Genomic DNA, 22,823 nt, shown 5'->3' with positions numbered 1-22,823 from the left:
CGTAGATACCTAATGAGAAATGTATTTAATCAAATCAAGTTTATTTATTTATTTATTTGTTTAATATAATCCTAAATTTAAATAGATAGAAATACGATGAAAAGTAAAACCACCCATATCTCTCCACGGAAAAAGACAGCAGCGGTTTAACCTGTTCTGTCAGATTTTGCTGCCTTGTCGGATTTTGCTACCGGTGATCTTCCTGATGGAACGATGGAACCCGTCGATCGATTTTTGCTGCTTTGTCAAATTCTGCTACTGCATTGAAGCCAGCAAGTTTTGTTATGTTTTACTTGCACTTCAGGATTGTTGGGAACTCCTGTTCTTGCCTGCCGACTTATCTCCAGCATTGAGACGGTGAGTTAAGAATATTGGCGTAACAATAATAACGTAGGGGGCATTCGCAGTTCGACAAAGTAACAACTTTTAATAGGTAGCAAAATCTGTCAGAACATCCCTTATAACTCTCGTCTAACTGTGACATGCGGCACGCAACGACGAGGTGGCCGAGTGGTTAAGGCGATGGACTGCTAATCCATTGTGCTCTGCACGCGTGGGTTCGAATCCCATCCTCGTCGGCAACGGTTTTTCCTCCATGCCGCGAGTGAATACAGGTTTACACTGTCACAAACATTTATGCTTTTTGTTTTTCCTCATGGGGTGCTGCGTTCGAGGAAATGTAGGAGGGAGGACAAACTATAAAGATACTCCCCAACGTAGAAAGACAACCTGTAAAGTAAAAAAAAAAAAAAAAACATTACATACACCCCCACACGGGAAAAAATCACACAATAACGTATCAGGAAACATGCCACTTGATGTTCTAGCTTGACCTCGAAAGGAAACCCCTGGGAGATAGGTTACCCGGCAGGACTGTTTGAGATAGAATACTCAAACTACCTCACTTCACCCAGAAAGCCTGTCATGTCACGTGGCTCTGCAGCAAACGGTGTTTTTAAAGTGAGACCGCTAGGGGTCATCAGTGGGTCACACTAACTTTAAAGGAAGTAAAGTAGAATAATAATACAAATCCATAAAGTGTTACAAAGACAAAGAGGAGAACAATTTTTGAAGTTACGGTCACTGTTTTTTAAGAAAATGTAACGGTAGGCAGAAACACAACTCAACACAACTGCTGTTGCTCATGGTTATGAATGAGCAAGATGCAATGAGAGTCTATAAAAAAAATACAAAATGATCAATAGGATTCTGAACTCCTCCTTTCAATTATGAGCTGCATATTGAGCTTGAAGATTTGATTTGTTTCATAAACCATCATTTACTACAAATTTTGCAGTTTCAACTGGGTTCATTGGCATGGCAAGGTAGGTGACCCTTTGTGGAAACCCCCCCCCCCCCAAAAAACCAAACAGCACAGTTGTTACGGGACTGTTCTATAGAGTTAGCCCTCCCTCTTGTGGTTGGATGTAATTGGCACAGCAAAGCAAGAAAACAGAAGTAATGTTGTTATCATCTACCGCTCGAACTCAATAACGAGCCCAGGGTTGGCATCCAATCAGCTGGCATCTGACAAGAATCTTCTGGTCCACCTTAAAAATGTCAAATCGCCTGGAGATGGCGCTGTTCTGTCGTATCCTGTGTATTCCTGTGTCTTTTTCTGATCTATAGCACATTACACCAGGTCCTTATATAAAACCACAAGATAAAAAGACTTCAAACCTGGACTGAATTAATCTTCAGAACCTAAACATTTTATAAAAACACAGTCCCTGATTTGTGAAACCTGTATTCTTTTTGTGAAAATGCAAAAAAGGCACAGTCCACTGATTTTCTTCTTATCCAGACCACATTAGACTAGGTCCAGGTCCAGAAACACAGCACTGATCAGCTTGTGGAGACTGTAATGATGATGGGAGCAGTACCCGCGCTGTGAATTAGATCATGCGCATTACTCCAGCCGATTGTTAATCCCCATGCGCGCAGATAGGAGTCATTTTTCTGCTCCGTCTTTGGAACAGAAGTTTCAGTATGGCTATATTTCCTCTCAATCTCTAAAAAACAATAGGAATTCTCCTCTAGCATTTGGTGAACAATCCTGAAAGCCCATTAGCTTCATACTATCATCATAATGTGTCTATGTGCAGGGCCGTGTCCAGAATTTCAGATATTACCATTTCTCTTTTAACTTCATTCTCTACTTTAAAAACTAAAGCTAAGTGCATGTGAATGTAAAGAGTATATTCACAGATCGCTCCACATTACTGTGAGGTGGCTTTGGCAATTCCAGTTACCGAAAGAAGGAGTAGAAAGTGACAGTAGCCGGTGTTATGGGGGCAGAGTTTAAATAAATAAGGTGTTTGCTGGAGTTTCCTAAAGTGTCTGTCAATGCAATACAGAGAACCGTCCAGGTAACTAGTACAGCTCCATGTAGCAAGTCAAATAAAGGATTTAAAATGTACTTGTTTTTATTTCTTTGGAGCTTTGATGGTAATTGACTAACACTACCTTGCCTGAGCTAGAAGACTTGGTTTTCTGTTTAAAGTCAAGGGCTTTAGGTCAATCATACTTTAAAGTAAGTTAAACCATGTGTATGGGTCATTCCACCAAATGGGTGCCATATCCACATTGAAAGTCGACCAAATTATTTTTGTTTTTTTCGCATTTTTCAAAAATAATTCTGGCAGCACAAATATTCAACTATTTAAAGTTATAGTCTTAAGTGACTTTATTTAATTTTTTACATGGGTTTTAGGACAAAGATGGTGGCGTTTTTTTCAGTCCTGTTACCAAAACTCATGCTACATTTAAAAAGCGTGTTTACAAGAATGTCAACTAATTCCTTCATTTTCCCCTCAAAAAAGTGTCTCTTTCAATGGAATAATTGGTTTTATGTTCAAATAATTAATGTTTGTTACTAAAAAATTGAAACTTTTAAACAAAAGTTGTATTTTTCTGAAACATCTGCAGCCATATTTTTCATTTCCAGGAGACCAAAACCTCAATTAAAAAAATAACTATTATCATGTGATCTATTAAGCAGTTGGATAAATGACATAGATGGATAAACAAACTTGAAAAAGTTGTTTAAAATTTTTATTTTTTTAAAGAAAAATGATCAAGTAACAGGAACAAACAAGGAGTAACAGGAATGAACAAGATGTAACAGGAATGAACAATGAACTGCTGTGACTGGCTTCAGGGGTGGGATGATGCACAAAATGTCCTCAAAAAGATACCACAATAGGTCTTCACGCGCTGGCCAGAAAAACCTGTTGACCCCAATTTTGTGCATACAATGGACCTCAACATGTTTTTTACTTGTATCAGTGATGACACCTGGGTAGAGGTCATCATCATACTTCACCACACACCATTTGCCAACAACTTCAGGACTTTGCCACATAATTTCTGTGGCTGTGGGTGCTTCCTGTTGATGACTGAAGTTAAAACACTTTGCATTGAAGCACTTACAGGTCAGATTTTGTTTTGTAGTACACAAGCAGCTGACATCCCTGTATGTCAGTTCTCCTTGGGCAAGAGTCATTGCCTGATGTATCCTCATCGAGGAGGGAATTGATGGTACATCACTGGGCATCTCCTGAGCAGCTTTCTCCACCACGTCCTTGTTGACAAAAAACAACTTGATTGTCGTTTCTGTCTTTTGCAACACAGCAAACAGTTCTGCAGCATCAGGAATGTCAGTCCCTTTGCTGACCAGACTGTCAGCTGTTCTCTTCAGGGCTCCTCCCACACCATCCAGTGCACCCTTTCCGTGGCTTGCCTCAAAGAAGTTAGCACAAACAAAGAAGTACAAGTACAAGAAGTACAAAGTAAGTGAGAGGTATATACATATACCTCTCACTTACTTTGTTTGTACTTGTAGAAAAATAAATACAGGGTAGAAACAGGGCTACTAGAGATCTCCCTTAAAGCTCCATAATGGCTTAATAAAAAAAACTCTCTTACAAGAAATTCCAGTAGCACTTTATAATACTTCCATTTCATACATTCAGCATGTTATATAGCTTTTAATCCACCAAAACGCTATAGAGAACTTGGCACTAGCTTGATGCTAACATACACTGAAAATTGCATTAATATGCTATCGGTTAGCAAACATCAATACAACGTTGTTTTTCCAGCAAAATATCAACTTTCATTACTGAACCAATAAATGTACTTAACTTTCTCACAAGAGATTCATCGTTCATCCATTCCGCATGTTATATTGCTCCTACACCGCACAGCCGTGGTGTGGAGAAGGCTGAAAGAGCTGTCATTCTGTCTTTAAAAGGATTCTTAGGTACAAACACACGTAATCTCCTTCAGCGCGTAAAAAATACAATCCATATTTAAAACCATCAACATCACTATTAAAATTAACCACACAACAACAAAAATCAGTGTTTTGGATGATTTGACGACAAACATTCAGCTGTGACTGAAAATCCACTGCAACAACAAACGTGTCGGCAGATGTGCATTGAATTTAAGTGCCCCCTGGGCACCCTGTTGTAGTGTATTTGAAGTGTGTTCTTCTAATGTGTTGCGTTGCTGTGTTTGCAGCGCGTTTTCTGCACACCTGTTGTCAAATTAATGAAGATGTTTTCTTAATGTGCTTGTGTTTTGTCTTTTTGCACGGTAGGTTAGAGCCAACTTTGAAAAAATACCACATAGTTTATACAATATTTACAGTTTAAGCCAGCTAGCCATACAAGAAGCTTTCAAATGAGTAGCCTAATTTCCCCCCGAAAAAAAACTGTGTTTTTCCGAAAGTTGGACCTGAAATGTGGTTTTGAGAAAACCCAGTGTGGATGCTCCTACGGCCCTCATGGACGCACCCTAAAAGTAACAGAGCCCTGGGCTATGATTTTTGTTATTATGACCCATTAGGTAAAAGGCTTAAAACAGGCCTAATTTCCCTGAAAAGTAGCCCCTAAAAAAAACAGTGATTTTCCAAAAGTTGCACCCGAAACCCAGTTTTGAGAAAACCCACTCGCTGTCCTCTTTCTCGAGCATGCTAGCCGCTTTTGCCTCTTTTGGTGTGAACGCACAGTAACAAACAAACAAAAAAAATGATGTGCAACTTAAGTAATATGCAAACAAAAGAGTATTTCTGCTCTCCTGCCAATGTAAATTTGCTTTGTCAACTTTTTTATAAGTCTACGGTCTCACTCAAAGCCTCTTCACAAGCAAACAAATAAAACCACATCCACACAAAAAATGTCATTTCGACAAAATATTGGGTTGTCAAGAAACGTTATTGGTCTTAGGAAATCCTAATAATAATGGAAAATCTTAACTCTGATCTCAGCTCTGCCGCATTTTCGAAAAGAAAATCTGCGATTAAACAACAACAGACATTCAGCCTGAATCACAGCCACGTTGGTAAGGCTTGTAATAAACCAAATCGGTTGTAAATCCATTGAGAATTCAGCGAGTTACGAGTATTTAAGTGGGTAAATCATCCACCTTACAGAGCAGCAGTCCCCTGTCCCAAGATGGCCGCCAGGGATGACGCCATATCTATGGGTGACGCCGAGTTAGTCGCGCATGCGCCACTTATGTAAACAGGAAGTGTCTCTAGTGTCTGCAGACGCGCTCTTGGCACGAGACTGAAGCAGTGATCTGTGAGTGTCTGTCAGGAGAGCTCAGGTATCCAGCTGTCTAAGATCCAACAGGTGTCTCCAGCATGACGATCGAAGCGTGGTACATGGACAGCTCGGAGGAAGACCCGAAAAAACCGCATAGACTGGATCCGAACCAGGCCGTGTCTCTGGACGTGTTAAAGGAGCTTGGAGTATTTTCATGGACGGTAAAAGAAATGGATCACAGATATATAAAAGTTAAAAATCAGCCCATGCAACAGCGAGATTAACACGCGTTCTTTAATCGAAGTTCTGAACGTAGCTTTTTCTTGCTTTTATTAGTTTGCAAAACCTCTGCGAGTTAATCACTAATTCATTACATAACTACTGTGATCTCAACAAGTCCGGACAAATATGTCGACATTTTTGACCAGGCTTTTAAGGACGGAGCTTTCAATGACACACTTAATGCATTGGTGGACAAAATTAATACACCACATGGCATCTTTAGGCGGTCAGCTGTTTATGTTGGGTTGGCCATTAAAATACCCATAAAACGAATGAAATATCTTTAAGTTATCTTCATGCTCTCTGTACCTAACAATAGAGCATTCAGAATGAGATTAGTCATTTTCATATAAAAAGTAACACTGAAAATGACGGACCAACCATAGCAGTAGGGTTAAAAACCTCAGGAAATAAACCGACACTGTGCCAGAGACAACCAAATATTACAGTTAAAAGTAGATAAAACGGAAGGATTCACTTAATGTGATATGTGTTGTGCTCAGAGCAAACATCTGAGTGTTTCATGATCATACTTAGGAGGCAAAACAGGGTCAATACTTTCAGATCTGTTGGGTGTTCTAAGTATTTTAGCCATTACTGCATTGAAGAATACATTTATCAAAAGAAACAGAAAATACAAAGTTAAGGTCTTTAAAATGCTCATGTCATAACTGAGATACAACTCACCTGCTCTAGTTTTTTCTCTAACCCCATGTATCATCCCACAAAAGTCAGTTATTGGATAAAGACACAGACAGAGGCGCATGAGTGACTCATTACCAGTGATTGTATTGATGCAGCTTTCCACACACAAGTTTGCTGTGGTCGGTTTAAATCCCTTCCTTGTGTCCTCCTTGTGTTGTTGCAGCTGAATGCAGATATCTATGAAAATGACCCTGAGCTGCAGAAGATCCGTAAGGAGCAGGGCTACTCCTACATGGACATCATCACTATTCGCAGTGACACACTGCCCAACTATGATGACAAGGTAAGGAGTGAGGAACACAATCCCTGAATTTACCTACAGGGATAAAAGTACATTCTATTCTATTCTATTCTATTCTATTCTATTCTATTCTATTCTATTCTATTCTATTCTAAATCCCACAGTTACTTTTATTCAGAAAAAAAGGACAAAGAAGATTCTCAAAGTGGTAGAATAAAAATTTCACACACTAAACGAAGTAAATACTTATATAAAAGGGATGCATCAGTTTCATATGTGTTGTATCCTTATTGATATTTCTGATTGCAGAGCCATAGACTGTGGTATTCCTGTACCTATACCTACTGTGGTCAAGATTAATTTGCAGTGTAGGAATATTTCCTCTAAAAAGCTTGATGATATGAAGTTTGTTAAAGATGTTTATGTGACATTGAAAGGAGGAGTATCATTAGCAATAATTTAAATACATCAAATCTCAAAAAATAAATTCTGGATCAGTTTTCTCACCAACCACCCTGACTCAGCCCTGTGTCTCTTTCTACCTGTCAGTTGAAGGTCTTGTTCACTGAACACCTCCATGTGGACGATGAGATACGTTACATCCTGGATGGTAATGCCTACTTTGACGTCAGGGACAAGCAGGACCGATGGATCCGCATCTTCCTGACCAAAGGAGAGCTGATCACCCTCCCAGCTGGCATATACCACCGCTACACCCCTGATGAGACCGTACGTAGCAAACAGACATTCAGATTGGTTTAAGTGAATACTTGATTCTGATTGGCTATTTGCTGTCAGTTGGTTCCTGATAACTTGGTGAAACAGTCAGTCAGGTGTTCTTGTCTGAGTTCTGGCACCTCAGTACACTGGATTAGTTGAGCTGGGATGTAAATGATGCCTGAAGGGAAAGTGCCGCAGAAAAGACCAATATTGGAAGGAGAGGAGAGCAAATAGAGGAGAAATCCTGACTGGTTTGTTTTCACATCAGAAAACAAACAACAAAGAACAGATGAGTTTATTTTACCAAACATATACGTCATGTCACTCCCAGAGTGTTCCTGACTTCAGGCTTCAGAGTTTCATTAACAGCTGTTGCTGTGTGATGCTCATTCTGTTAAAGCTCTGTTTGTTTTCACATTTGAAGAAAAGTTGACTTTCTCTTTTTAACAAACTCCACAGTTTCTCTGCAGGCACTGAGGGCTGTGATCTAACATTCAAATCACCTTCCTGTCGCGTCTTTCTTTGTCACTTTGACTCAAAAGGAATGCATTATAAAGTTGAGGACAGTTCATTGAACTGCATGTACATATAGAGCTCGTTAGCTTCTAGATTTAAAGGTGAAGACATGTATCCGTTTGCAGGTGCTTGTCATATCATGTAAAAAACCTTCATCACCAGCTGCTGCGACTCACTTTAGAAGTAACCACGAATCAAAAATACATTGACAGCCTGTCACCAACCAGAAGCATGACTCACCTCAGCCCTTGGTTCCCAAACTTTTCAGCTTGTGACCCCAAAATAATGGCCTCAGAGACCGGCAACCCCTGCAGCCCCTGGAGGTGGCCACAGCTACATGCAGCACTGAATAGGCAATATCAAAGCAGATATCAGAACAACACAAACGGGAACAGCTTGACATCCATGGTACTGTCTTAGAATAGTTCAAAGAGGAAGCAGGCAAGAATTTAAAAAGAATTTAATGATTGGTATTATCAAACTGGTCTGCAAAAATTAGCCTGCCTCTGTGCTGCTGTGCTGATCTTTCATAGCCACCTCACGGGAAAACTGATGAAACCGTATTTTAGTAGCATAATCTAAAAAAAATGTATCCAATTTATTTTTACATTAATGGACAAAATGTTTGATGTAGACTTATCTAAAAGCTTTGTTTTTGGAAAGCATCTCAAGACCCCTGCATTGTCTTCTCGCGATCCCTTAGACCAGGTGTGGGCCATTCATTTCCCCAAGGGGCACATAGAAAAACTTGGACTTAATTGTTCTCAGATCATTTTATTCATTAAAAAAATTATATTGTTTTGAGCTGCTACCTGTTAGAACTCAAAAAATAAAATCACTTTTTAATTTATTTTTAACATAACAAACCATTACAATATACAGGACAGGTGGGCTGTGTCTTGCAGGTCTTTATACAAAGACCAGACTTTTCAGTTTTTCCTCTGGAAGAAGAAAAATATGGTCAGTGTTCTGTTACTTAAATAAACATTAAAAAAATTCAAGATCAGGATTAAAGACCATAAATTGACTCATGTTGGTTTTTAGTCAGGTCTAAAAATTAGGCTGTAGTCCTTTGCTGCAAGTGTTCCCACAATTCCCATCTCCTCTCAGCTGTCCTAACAAATAATTGCATAAATGTCCCAAGAAAAAAAAACCTTTTTTAACGTATGCATTGTTTCTGACACAAAAGTGCTTTGAGATTAATTTGCCTCCCAAAAACAAAAGAAATCTTAAAATGTAAATTGAATCAAATCAAAAGTCACTGAATAACATTTAGCAACAAAACCCTCTTGGATTTCATTCTACTATATCAACATATTTTTTTTCTGTCTTGAATGAAAACTGCTTCAACACAAAGAAGTTTTTTTTTTTTTAATTTAGTGAGGAGAGTTTGCAGAAATTCAGTTAACTTCCAGCTAGCCAAAGACAGGTTTATTTGTGCAGAGTGAGATCTTCTCATTGTGTGTTTTTGTTTATTTTTCTATTACAGGAGTACACAAAAGCCATGAGGCTGTTTGTGGGTGAGCCAGTGTGGAAAGCGTACAACCGGCCTGCTGATGAGTTCGAGATCCGCCAGAAGTACATCGCTTCTCTGCAGGGGTCCTGAGAGAGAGCTGCTTCACTGCCTGCTCCACCGACGCCAACCACGGGGCGGATTCCATGTGAACACTGAGCACACTAAAGAGGAGTTTCTGATGAGATTCTGCAGAATAGGTTTAATAAAGTAGGTTTACTGTTAAAATGATGAAAATGATGAAAATGAAAAGTTAAATGATGTAGCTCATTTACTCTTCTATTCTTAATGCGTTTAAATGTTTACTTTCACATTTCACTTCATTTGGAAACAGATGATAGCAGCTTGATTCAGTTTTGCCCTAAAAATACAATAAAATCAGATTCTGCTTAATGATAAACATACCAGGAATAATCAAGTAATTTAAATAACAGCTTTTAAATACTGTCACTGCTGAGCATGAGTCATTTTTACTTAAGCTACACTTTGTAGGCTTCAGTGACATCTAGTGGTGAAAATCCAGATTGCACCCAACAGTGCAATTTAGTGTCACCCTCCTCTCTTTGAGCAGAGGCACATAACACATCTAAAAAGTCTCAACAAACTGCAACTTTAAGCTTGCATGCTGCTGGTTTTTGTCCATAATGAGATCCTGTAGAAAATTTAAACCATATTGGAAAAAGGAAGAAAAAAGAAACAAGCTGTCTGATATATATACTTACACTTTCTGCGAAAAGTATCGCTTGTTTTAAAAAACTGGAGCTGATTTTTTTTCCAGATTAAGGAGTTTATCCTTGTTTCTTTTGAGGGTTTGATTCATTGATTCACAGCAGGACAATCAGTAGTGCCTTATTCCCTGTAGACGTGAGCTGTAGCAGACTCATCCTCTATGAAAATGATTCATTCTACTTATCAAAAGCTATTCTTGATTGTATTTTCAAATGTCGCTGAATTAAAAAATATTAGGTATTTGTGCAATGGAAAATAAAGCCGCTGCTTTAAAGTTGTGTTGTGTGTGTGTTTTGTGTTTTGGTTCACTTTAAGCAGGCAGAGTTGATTTAAAAGTACAGTTTTATTTCAGATAAAAACAAATTATTTATAGTAATATACATTAATATGATCAGCACAGAATGTAAACAGTGATAATTAAAGAGGACCAATCACTAAAAAGGATCTAGAGCATTATGTTCAATATCATAATTCAAACAGAAAACACAATCAGCCTTTCTGATATGTACAAATTTACAGTTCTGTGTAGTGGACAGGGTGTGATGCAATATGAAAGGCGTATTTTAACTTTCACAGCATGATTTAATAACCCATGCAGGTGGAATGAAGTGGTTTTTGACTCGTATCAGGTACGACAGGTGTGCACTGAGGGTGCATCGGATCTGATGATAGATGATTAGTCTTAAAGCAACACTGACGCTCAGCTTAATGCCCGTGTCAAGTCTCACATCATGAGCCTGAATCTCCCTTAAAACCAGCGTAAAGAAAAGTCTCTTTGCGGTTAGTTTGATGACTTTTTGTAGTGGTGTGATGAGAAGTTCTCAGATAAAAACATTTCAAAGGAACAGTTTGACACTTTCTGGGGTTATACTTGCTTTTTTTGGATGCATTAAATGTGAAAAAAGGAAACAGTGGTAATGTCTGTACGCTGAGGCTGAAGCTGGAGGAAGCAGGAGGATGGTTGAGCTGCAGATTCGGAAGAGTGACGTACTGAGAGCTCCACGATGAAGGCCTGACCTCAAACAACTGACAAGCTGTGACTATAACGAAAAGATACTGCACAACTTTAAACTTACCACAAAATTAAAAATGTCAATGAAAGATTTTTTTTTAAAATCTTAGCAGGGCTTCAACTGGCTTTAATTGTTGTAACACTGAATCTTCCCCTTAGTTTTCTGAATGTGTATCTCTTCAGGTGATTTTATTGAAATGTTAAGACAAAATCACATCACATAATGATGAGAAAACTCTGCACCATGTTAGAAAGAATAAAAACTTTCAAAAAGTGTTTGTTTTACTGAAATATATCCACAGTAGCTTTAACTTTAAAGGTAAAATGAAATTTTAATCCTTCATCCTGAGAGGATAGATGAGGCCAGAATGGTTGTTTCCATGTTTCTTGAGTTAATGCTAAACCAGCTCACTGCAAGCAGAATGTTCGGTATCTAGTTCAACCTTTAGATGGAGCAAGACTGACTGATTTCTGCTCCTAAGCCTTGATGCTTATAGAGCTGACCGCCTGCCTGCTGCTTGTTGATGTTTCTTTAACTGTTTAATAAAACCAGGCTGCTTGTTTCCTGGTTTCAGGACACTTTGAGAAGCCAACTAAGTGCTTGCTGTGAGGTTTATAGTTTTAAACCTTTAACTTCATGCTAACAGCACAGACATAAGAGCAGCCTGGATCTTCTTGTTTGTGAATTTCCTAGAGTGTCAAACTATTCCTTAAAGCTGCTAAATAAAATTTGGTTAAACTCCTTCACACACAGAGATTTATCTGTGTGCAGCTGCTAGTGTCTGTTCACAGAGACAGGAAAGTCCTCTGTGGGACAGAAAAAAGAGAGGTGTGTACATGGGCTTGGTCTCCCTCATACAATTAAAAAATCAACTTGATTTCAGGAAACTAAACCAAGCAAACATTCACTTTTCTGCCCCTACGCTCGTACAGGAAAGATTCCTACTCCTCTGCAGATCTCACTCCGAGGCTTCAATTCCCTTTCACACAGGGGGAGGATGTGTGTCTATACGTGTGTGTGTGTTTGTGTGTTATCTTCCAGTTCATGCTCTTCCTCTCAGACCAGTTTGAGACACTGCGTGTTAAAGCTGTCCCCCTCTCGGCACGCCACGGCCTCCAGCAGAGCCTGCTTCTTCTGTGTGCTGCGAGACGACTCCAGCTCGTACATGGTGGTCAGGTTGAAGAGGACGCTCTCATGGAGGTAGAGGGCCGGGTCCTGCTGTACCAGACCCTCCAGCTGACCCAGGGACTCCTTCAGCCGGCCGAGATACAGCAGACACACTGCAGCGTTGTTGTTCGCCTGAGAGGGAACAGCAAGGGGGAGGGAAAGCGTGAGGAGAAGGGTTGGATAAAAACTGAGCTGGTTTTAGATCCATCCACAGTTTCTGTGTTTCTGCTTTCCTCCATCTCACAACATAGACTGTCCTAAAAGATACTCATCTTAGTGACACGACCAGGGGTCTGCAACCTTTACTTTCATATGAGCTATTTTGCCTCAGCTCACCTGAATTGAAGTCATTCCAAAAGCCACAAAATGTACTTTATGTTCACAATAAAGACAAAATGTCTATAAAATTCTATACATAGCAATAATCTAGTGAATCTTAACAAGGAGTTTTTTTGTGTTTATAAAAATGCACATGTGATGTCTTAGTTTTTATTTTTCAAAAATTTGAAAAATTTGTAGTCATATATTTGCAAAATTTATGCAATTTAATTAGGTTGCAAAATTTTACTAGAAATAAAACTTAAAAAAATTGCAAAAAAATTTGCAAAACATTCCTAAAACTCTGAAATGTCATAAATTTGCAAGAGAAATAAAGACTTGTAATTCCAAAAATGTGTTAATTTTTTTTAAATTGTAAAAAAAGTGTTTTTTTTAAAAAAAAGAAATCTAATGTCAATAACTTGCAGCAATTCAAAAAAATAAAATTTTCAAAATTAAAAATAAATGCAACATTCAAAAAAATGGATTTTCTTTCTAAATTAAAAAAAAAAAAAAATTGCACAAAGTTAATTTTTTTATTTTTTTTAAATTGAAAGCTTAATTGCCAGAGGTTGTGCATATTTAGTTTAACAAAATGTTAATGCATGGTTTTATTTAGCGTCAATGTCGTCAATCATTAATACCCTCTTTAAGAAAAAAAATAAAATATATAATAATATTTTTTTAAATCTACAATAAGCCACTGCAAAGGAGTCAAAGAGCCAAATAAGGCTCCGGAGCCACAGGTTACTGACCTTGGACATGACTCATTGGTTTCTGGAGATGCTTTTAGCTGAATAATTGGGGTCCCCTTACCAGAAATGCTATAAACCACACTTCTGGTAAACTTTTCGCATCCTGGCTAACAGCTACAAAGCAGCCACCTGTCAGACGATTCATTTGACCCTAATGTCACTTAACTCTTTACGATTTTTTTTCAAAAAGGATTAATAAAAGGAAAAACTCATCCCTCATGCAGTGTGTAGGAATGAAAATGTGAGCTGTTTAGGACATATTCATGCTTCAAACCAGGCTGTGAACATGCTTAACTGTAAAACTGTTTGTGTTAAACACAATACCTGTGTTTGCAATGTGCACCCTGAACTCAAAATACACTTTGAAAAGTCAGTCTTTGACACATAAGTATACACCGATCACATAAAGAGTATAATTTCCACCCGCTTTATGAAAGCTTCTTGTGTTGACGACAGTAGAAGTGTTGATACTTACAACGGGGTTCTTTGGGTCGATTTTTAAGACTTCAGTGAAGGACGCGTGTGCTTCAGCGTAGTTGTTCTGACTGAGGTAGACAAAAGCTCTGAAAATAAACAAAGTTTGGACATTGAAAAGGATTAAAAACACACCAAATAAAGGAGAACTTAAACTACACTTAAGTCATACAAACATATTCATTGTGCAATGATTTAATCATGGCACTGACGGTTCTAAATTATGCGCACATTTATATTTTCTGTCAAAAACACAAACCAAACCAAAGTCTACCTTGAAATGTCTCACTTGACTTCATCTGTACTGTGCATGGGCTGCAACAACTATGACATCTTTAAATGAATGGATTTATCAAGATGTAAAAATGTGCAAGTTCAAGAGGACACAAAACTAGATAAAAGTTTTGAAATGGAGCAGAAAAGACAATGAGTGGTGCAGAAAACAGGATCAGAAATATTTGGGGCTAAAAATGTTGAGTCAAGTCAAAACAGTGTAAATATGAAAATCAGTTGTGATAAAAATCCAGATGCTGATCAGCACATAAAACTGCAGAAAACTGACCACTGATCACCTGGTATCAAGAGACAACTGAGGGACAGGAGAGGTTTGATTTCATCAGTCTGTGATGAAGGAATAAGGATGTTTGAGCAGACTTAGTGACTGTTTTTTAAAAAAACAACTAAAAGAAAAAAAAAAACAAATAAAGCATTCATATGTTACTTTCAAGGTTTGTAAATATGTCAGCAAGAGCAGCTGGATCATTTTCAGGATATCAAATGTGTCCCTGTTTGAAAGAAGTCTGGACACCCTGTCTGGTTTTTCCCCACAAAACTGGAAAAACATGGGCTTCATGGCACCGTTTTTGTGCACAGAGTGCTGCTTTGTGTAAACATTGAATAAACAAACACAAACACAAAGTTAAAGGACTGTTAGTTCCTTACATGTAATTTCACTCTTACATAAATTCCTCTTTATGTAACTTCTGCCGTGCTTTATTTGGATGTCCAGTCACTGATGATAAACATGAGTTCAAATCAAAAAATCCTCCACTCTGCTCCTGCTATTACACAGGGAAATCTATGACCTCAAGTAAGCTGGGCTGTGCCAGCAGCGCCTACATGTACCAGGATGCATTGTGGGGGAGCAGCTGCAGTCGTGGCCCCAATCTGCTTCATTCTGCAGCCAATTACACTGGATGAATAAATCTAGCTGCATATCTGAGTCCACTTAGCCACGATCAAACTTCCTGTCATTGGGGAGCCATATTTAGAAACTGTGGAGCAAATTTCTGGCTTGTTCTCAACATCAGTGTTAACACAGGGTAAAAATCGAACTGATGGAGTCTGATTTTCCTTCACAAACCACCTGCAAGGATGAGGCAAATGTGTGACTGACGATTTCAGCTGAAGCCCCCTCGTACACCCTCATCAGAAAGACAGAAATGAGATTAAAATTGGCAAAATTTCCCTTTAACTAAAAATTTCTGCTGTCCAACTGAAACTTTTTTTGCAGAGGGATCAGTGCAGGAGGGATGGCTTCTGAACTTTTGTTTTCTGTTTTGTTTTTGTCCTAATTAACCTAAGTGTTGTGTGTACTGATGTTGGTTTGGAGTGCTCTTAATGTTCGCAGTTATTCTTGAATTATTTTGTTTCATTATTCGCAAAACGATGTTTGTTCCTCACTCACATCTCATTACTCTCAGTTAGGCCTGTCACGATAATCAATAAATCGATTAACCGAACGATGAATAAAAATGTCCTCGGTAAGTTTGACAGCCTTGATAAACTGACACGTGCATGCATGTTTGTTTTCCTCCTCTCTTTCAACCAAAGAGGCTGAATGAGAAGATGGCTCACTACGTCTATCTTTCCGAACATCGGGGTGCATAGGTTCTATAGCGGATTTAGGGGATTTATAGCGGAGTGAGCATCTGTCAAAAATGCAATCTTTGGGGTGAAGATGGGGCTCATCGCGCATACACATGGAGAGAGCTGAAGCAAGCGTCCTGAGGGGTAAGGAGGAAACACACGCTAATATGAGTGATGGCACGAAAGATACGGTTCTAAAGCCGCCTGCCACAGTCCCAGTGTGGGAATATTTTGTTTTTTATCAGAATGAACAAAGTGTGAGCTCATGAACACCAACGAGCTGATATGTCGCATTTTTTGAAAATAGTGGCGACGAAGAAGAAGAAGGGGAGGTGCAGCCGAGCCTTGTTCTTTGACAATCCGCTCTTACTGAGGCTTTTGGTCTGCAAAGTAAATAGAAATAACAGCGCCAAATGGTGGGCGCTCAAAGACAGCTACATTGCCAAAGAAATGCAGCCCTTCAATACGGTTGAAAGCCAGAAATGTTAAAAATGTTTGACAGACAGTACGGATTGACTGGGAAAAAGTACATGTTACAAACAATTCAGGAACTGTATAAACTCCCTTTTATTTAGGCTATAGTTTTTATTGTTGTTGGTTTTTTTGGAGTTTCGTTTTTTCTTTAGAGACAGGGTCTATGTTTTATTGTTTTTGATTAGTATTAATTATTTTCATTGACATGTATTTTTTTCTAAAAACGGGTCCGTTTCATTTTCATTGTATTTTTTTTTCTCTTTCTTGTTTGTTAAATTTATTATATTTTTTGTTTAATTTATTTTATTTAAAAGATCCTGACCTTTTAATTACAGTTAAATACTCTTAAGAAATTAAAGTTTCTTGCTTTTGATATGGTGTCACTTTATTATCACATTTATCATAATTACATCAATGAAAAAATGGGAAAACAATCAAAATAATATTGACAATATTGTTTATCGGCAATAATATTTTGGAAAATTATCGTCTAGCAAAATTTGTTATCGTGACAGGCCTACTCTCAATTATTTTACAGTCATTCTGAAGGTTTTTTTTATTCACTGCAAGTTGACATCAATCTGCCTTTCAAAATGAGCATCGACACATTCGGCGTGAAGGAGACAGGTTGTCACTTGAGCTGTGTCTCATACCTAACTTCCCCTCAGGCCGGAGCTGAACAGGTGTGACCTCCTGTGCTAAAACACACACGGAGAGGAAGTTCAAACCTGTAAAAAGCCCTGGAGGATGCACCGCTGTCATGGAGCAAACGTTATTCAGAGCAGCCCCAAGCACACACACACACACACACACACACACACACACACACACACACACACACACACACACACACACACACACACACACACACACACACACACACACACACACACACACACACACACAGTTTTATGAAGGTGTTAAGTACATGACACACACACGTACCTGTTCATCAGCACGCATGTGGTGTGACTGGGCTGGCTCCCTTTCATCTGGCAGGTTTTCTCAGCATCCTGGAAATACCGCTCTGCTGTTTTAACGTCTCCGATCTGGACGAGAACAAAGTAACAACAAGACATTAACTGATCTGTCTGTGTGTGTGTGTGTGTGTGTGTGTGTGTACGGTAAAACAGGGAAGCATTAATGAATTATGTTAGATTGTGCGATGCCCCTTAGGGAAGCTAACTTATTTCATCAGCTCAGAATACAAACAGGAAAATTAGGAGAGAGAAAAACAGAGATAAAACAAATATTTCTCTGATGAAAGTACAAACAATTGAGTAACAAAACTTTACTAGTTATTCAATGCAAGAATAAGAAAGGATCTTTAAGCACAGAACTCAAGTCAGGTAGGGTGATCCTTAGTTGGTCTATAGACTCACGCTGAAGTTCAAACTGAGCATCAGAATGGAGAAGAGCATGGTAAGCTTGCTCAATGTCCTCCACAGTCCCCAGATCTCAATCCAATAGAGCACCTTTGAGATGTGGTGGTCTAACCCAGGGCCAACAAAGTGAACTTAATACAGTGTCTATCTCTAGATAAGCAAAATGACGCTCAGGTACAGCCACAGGAAACATACCGAAGTGAAAAGTTAAAACACCACCATACTATGTCTTTAACTCTAGTATCACACAAATCATTCTTTAAAGCAACAACACAAACAGATCTCAGCTAAATTTGATGATTTCTTTAGGGTGGACAAAGCTATGTGAGTGGGCCATAATGTACCCAAGCATATGTTTGTATCTGTGTGTGTGTGTGTGTGTGTGTGTGTGTGTGGACCTGAAGGAAGATGCGTCCAATTCCACTGAGCAGCTGCACTCTCTGCTGGGGCTCATACTGGATGATGGAGTGATAAGTCTCCACAGCCAGAACATAGTCCTGAGACAGAGGAGGAGATTAAAAACAAAAAGAGAGAACAAAGTTAAACCACTAGTTAGAGGTGAGCGAGGTAAAACAGGTGAGCTGCAGGAGGTGGAGACAGGTGGAGGGCGAGCGAGGTAAAGAAGAGCAGAGTTAAGGCGTAGAGAGAGTGGGGGCATTAATCAAACATATGGAGTATTAACAGGGCGACGTGACCCTCCTCCCACCTCCACGCTGCACTGCCTCACATCGCTCACACGGTGACCGCACTGCTGAGCACGACGACCGAGAGAGGTCAGCGAGGTGTGTGTGTGTGTGTGTAGAGATGTGTGTGTGTAGAGAGTGTACCAGGCTGGAACCAGGTGCAGACATCGTGTAAACCCAACTTGTGTGTTTGCTTTTTTCCTTTTTTAATGATTACTAAAGTTTGCTCAAGTTGAGTCTGAAACCAAAGACCTTCATCAGGCAAACAGCTGTTTCTGTGATGAAGGTCCAGGAAGAAACATTTCTTGAGACAGCCTGATTTTAAACGCACAGATGTTGGAGTACGACGCCAGCTCGGTAAAGGTTATCGCCCTGTAACTCACTGAATTTATGAGAAAGCGCTTAATGAAAAGTGTGTGCGTTACCTTACAACATCCCAGCTTAAAAACTGAACAGTTCATATTTATCATGATGAACCAAACAACCTGAGAAAATTCTGAGGATGATGACTTTAATGTTTTTATGGAGAGAAGCATTGCAGAAATACTAGTGGTTACTTGAAGTACAGGAAAAAGTAATGAGGAAACATTATAGTGACGAAGCACAGATCTGATCCTGGTGAAAAACATTGATGATCAGGTATTGTGACAAAAGCCTGATCCATTTAGTTCTATGCAGCTCTGTATTAGCAAAAACCATTCAAGCTACGTTGGTTGATCCGTGCATTTTGTGACAATTTAATCATGCACATCACCAATCATCAGGCCAAAGAACACAACCAGGGAGAAGAAGGTTAGCTAAAAGAAAGCTAACTCTATCCACCAAGATGCCAGAAATGACCCAGTGACGGCTTCAAAGTGTGTAACATCACAGCAAAAATTATTAATTCCTCTGAATGAAAAATGTCTTCAGACGGTTAGCTGGTTAAGTAGAGATTCAGAAACCTTGTAAAGTTCTTTCAACTCAGGTACAGTTTACAAACACACTGACATTTCTCTGACACTGCTCGGTCTAAACTCTACAAGAACAGGTGCTAACACTTATCAGCACAGTGAAAAGATACAGTGATGACCTCCACCACAGATATCTATTTTATTTTGGTGTAAAGTTAAAAATAAAATCCCAGTCTCATCCTCACATTGAGGAAGTCAGATCAAAATAGGTACTGGCATCAAGCAATATTGGGGGTCCAGGTACTGGATTTGGTATCTGTATCTGTTTTGGGCTTCTAGAATATTACAAGTGATTATAAAACAAAAATAAATATTCAACCTCTGTATTTTTTATCCTAGAAAGCAGCTGAAATTAAAACTTTTACCTTTTACTGATTTTTGTTACTCTGTATTCACTGGTCTCTGAATGCTGCTAATTGAGTTTTAACTAAATAAGAGAAGAAAACTGGTCACATTACTCCCCTCCTTAGACTCTGCACTAGCTTCCTGTATTTAGGAACTGATATTGTATCTATTTTACCTGTCTTTAAATGCCCTTGCCCCTCATATGTCGTATTTCACTGTATATTCTAACTCGATCACTAAGGTCCTCAAATGCTTCCCTTTAAAATGTGCCTGCACACAAGCGCAGACCAGAGAGTGTTCAGCTTCTGTGTCTCAAAACTCTGGGATTCTCTGCCTTTAGACAACAAAACAGAAGACTCTTGAGATATTTCAAAATTAACAACCTAATTTATAAATTTGCCCTTAGATTTGGAGTAGTTTCTTTCAGCACAGGAATGCATTATTTTTAATTCAAAATTTTAAAACCTCTGTTTAACATAACTTTTAATTTTGATTCAATTTATTGCATTCTCTAAGTCATTTATTTTAATTTATTTGATTTGATCATTCTGATATTATTGTCCTGATTTATTTTATATGACTTTCATCTTTTCAGTTATGCTGTTTTTATTGTCTCTGTGTTCTTTTGTGAAGCACTTTTAGCTAAACGTGTGAATGTGTGGATTATATCTTATTGATAGAAATGAGTTGTTAAGCTACACACATCAGAGTCTGATGTATGACTGTGTTAAATCCAGCATTTTTTCACCCTTTACTTCTACATCACATTAACTTATATCTTAAAATCATCTTGACCTTTGTCTACTTTTTGCATCCGAGCATAGCTGGACTGTAAAATCTGATTCTGGTTGAGTCAAAGCGGTTAAAAACCGCTGTAATCTCTGTTTCCAGCAGTAGGTGGCACTGTGGCTCTCTCTACAGACTGATCAGAGCCTACACCTCATCCCTCACACGCTCCTTCTCGGTCTCTCTCTCACTGACCAAGAATCCAATTAGTGGTCAGTCTGGGGGGATTTCACTGTGAATCCTCCACCAGGCTGGCATCAGAGATCTCAGCGTCTCACACACACACACACACACACACACACACACACACACACACACACACACACACACACACACACACACACACACACACACACACAGACACACACACCCTCCCACAGACACACAGCCAGGCAGGCACACAGGGACACATCCTCTGTAACACACTGCAAATGACACACAAACCTGGGCAGATACACACACACACACACACACACTCACACACACACATACCTTCATCAGCAGCAGACAGTTGGCCATGGAGTACATGACCCGGCTGAGGCGAGACCTCCACAGCTTTAGAGAAACTGCAAACAGGAAGAGAAGAAGAAGAACACAAACGGACACCGGGTTACTTTTTTTTTTTTTTAAGGTTTTGGGGCATCCTCCTGACACCCCCCCCCTCTTCCATCATCACTTTTATTGCTTCATTGCTCTCATTACCCCCTTCTCCCCCCTCACAGCCTCCTCCACACAGGTTTATTTTAAGGCGAGGTGGTGAGGAAGACACTGCGGCACACTCCTCTTGCCTCAGACAGAGCGCCCTGTGGAAGTCTGCAGGCCTATTAGTATTCATTGCTGCACACATGTTCGCTTGTGTGTGTGTGTGTGTGTGTGTGTTGGGGAGAGGAGCTAATCACTCAGTTGGGGTCTGATGTGTGAAGGCAAGGCCCCTGCGTTATTGACTGTCGACTGTCTGCGTGGGCAGGGAGAGGAGAGACAGAGGGCACGGCTATTACGCTGCTTTCTGAAGGGGGAGAAACTAGCAGAAGCGCTGCACCCTCACGCATAAATCCACACACGCCTCACCCTGCCAGTTTCCCCCAATTATAAGCAAGTGTCTTGGTGCATTTAGCTCAACTTCGCCAAGTGGCTTGTTGTTGTGCATCGCCCTGAATTAGCTGATTAAATGGCTTCTAGTTGCTTTTAACAAGAGAAAAACCTGACACAACCTTTGTAAAAGTTGCTAAATTAGTCATCACAGGACTCAGAGAAGGCCGCATCGATCGGAGAAGCATTGCTGTGTGAGACAAGAGAAAAGAAGAATAAATGAAGCCTATTTACATCGGTGTGTGTGGAGGTGTGTCTCCCTAAAAGTGGTGTATTTTCAGACGCAGGAGCCTGCCTGTTTCCCCGGCACACTTGTGCAGATGTGAGTGGATTGGATGGGATTGATCTGTATTGATCTGCTTGGCGTGAAGGGCTGGAGAGACCGTTTGATATTCAGAGCGAGTACAGAAGCACTGAGGTGCTAAACACTTTTAGAGCTCCGCATTGGTGGAGTTTGTGTGGCTGGAAGTGTGTGTGCGTGTGAGTGTGTGTGTGTGTGCGGCTGAGGTATGCTGCAATCCTGCACCAGGTGTACCTCAGTGCTTGTGTGTTTGTGTGTTACCCACTGGGGCTCATGACCTCACTCTCCTTCCTCAGTGTGATGCAGTCTGGGACCAGGGCCAGGTCTGTAGCCAAGCGTCTGTGTGAGTGTGTGTGCGTGTGTGTGTGCTTACCTTGCCTGTTCTCCTGTGTTAAGGTGATCATGCTGCCATCCTCAGCCAAACCTTTCTCCAAGTTCTCCAGAATCTGTTAATGAGGGAGGGGTGTGCGGGTTGTGGAGGGGGGAGATGGAAACTTCATAAGGAGGAAGTTGCTTCGCTGCCAGAGCTGAAGGCTTTTTATCTGTTTGTATTAGAATCTGCATATTCCCTCTAAAACCCATTCATATTTGGCTGTTTACACAGGTGGGCTTAAGGATTTGTATGGCTAATGTGCTTCTGTGTGGGTGTGTAGTTTTATTGTGTGAATACTACAGAGTATGCATATCTTTATGTTCATCCAGAGGCTGTTTGTGTGCGTGTGTGTGTGTGTGTGTGTGCATGCTCACAGCGAGGCAGACTGTTTTGAGAGTGTGCAGGCGGTCCAGAGCCTCCTGGGGCTTGGCCAGGTACTGTGGGAGCTCGGCATGCAGCAGCCGCATGGAGAACGGCACCATGGAGCCTGGATGGGAGGAGAAGGAGGGGAGGGAGGCAAGGGGAGGAGGAGTGAGGGGAAAAGGGGGGAAATAACGAAACAGGGTGGGATGAGGAC

The 22,823-nt window shown here is 39.9% G+C and overlaps 2 protein-coding genes and 1 non-coding gene across 3 annotated transcripts in view; 2 read left to right on the top strand and 1 right to left on the bottom strand.

Annotated features, from left to right (window-relative positions):
- Positions 1–496: 496 nt before the first annotated feature.
- Positions 497–578, top strand: trnas-gcu (transfer RNA serine (anticodon GCU)). Its single transcript has one exon. It is a non-coding gene; the product is annotated as a tRNA-Ser (tRNA).
- A 4,930-nt stretch (positions 579–5,508) lies between these two features.
- adi1 (acireductone dioxygenase 1) lies at positions 5,509–10,523 on the top strand. The gene is made up of 4 exons (XM_074691320.1): positions 5,509–5,776; positions 6,706–6,825; positions 7,333–7,512; positions 9,509–10,523. The coding sequence occupies exons 1-4, from the start codon at positions 5,654–5,656 to the stop codon at positions 9,623–9,625; spliced, it is 540 nt and encodes a 179-aa protein (XP_074547421.1). The 5' UTR covers positions 5,509–5,653; the 3' UTR covers positions 9,626–10,523.
- Positions 10,524–10,700: 177 nt separating this feature from the next.
- trappc12 (trafficking protein particle complex subunit 12) overlaps positions 10,701–22,823 on the bottom strand; it is a 50,282-nt gene continuing 38,159 nt past the window's right edge. The window contains exons 6-12 of the mRNA XM_074691316.1: positions 22,621–22,733; positions 22,247–22,319; positions 20,976–21,049; positions 18,115–18,213; positions 17,277–17,380; positions 13,990–14,077; positions 10,701–12,573 (exon numbers count right to left, since the gene is read on the bottom strand). Of these exons, the coding sequence (XP_074547417.1) occupies positions 12,331–12,573; positions 13,990–14,077; positions 17,277–17,380; positions 18,115–18,213; positions 20,976–21,049; positions 22,247–22,319; positions 22,621–22,733 (794 nt within the window). The 3' untranslated portion in view covers positions 10,701–12,330. The remainder of the gene's footprint in view (positions 12,574–13,989; positions 14,078–17,276; positions 17,381–18,114; positions 18,214–20,975; positions 21,050–22,246; positions 22,320–22,620; positions 22,734–22,823) is intronic.

The sequence above is a fragment of the Halichoeres trimaculatus genome, unplaced genomic scaffold (assembly GCF_033239565.1).
Source record: "Halichoeres trimaculatus isolate MK-OKI-2021-1 unplaced genomic scaffold, fHalTri1.1 fHalTri1_scaffold_17, whole genome shotgun sequence".
Lineage (NCBI taxonomy): Eukaryota > Metazoa > Chordata > Actinopteri > Labriformes > Labridae > Halichoeres > Halichoeres trimaculatus.
Note: the sequence above shows the minus strand (reverse complement) of the source record. Positions and strands in the feature narration are given on the sequence as shown.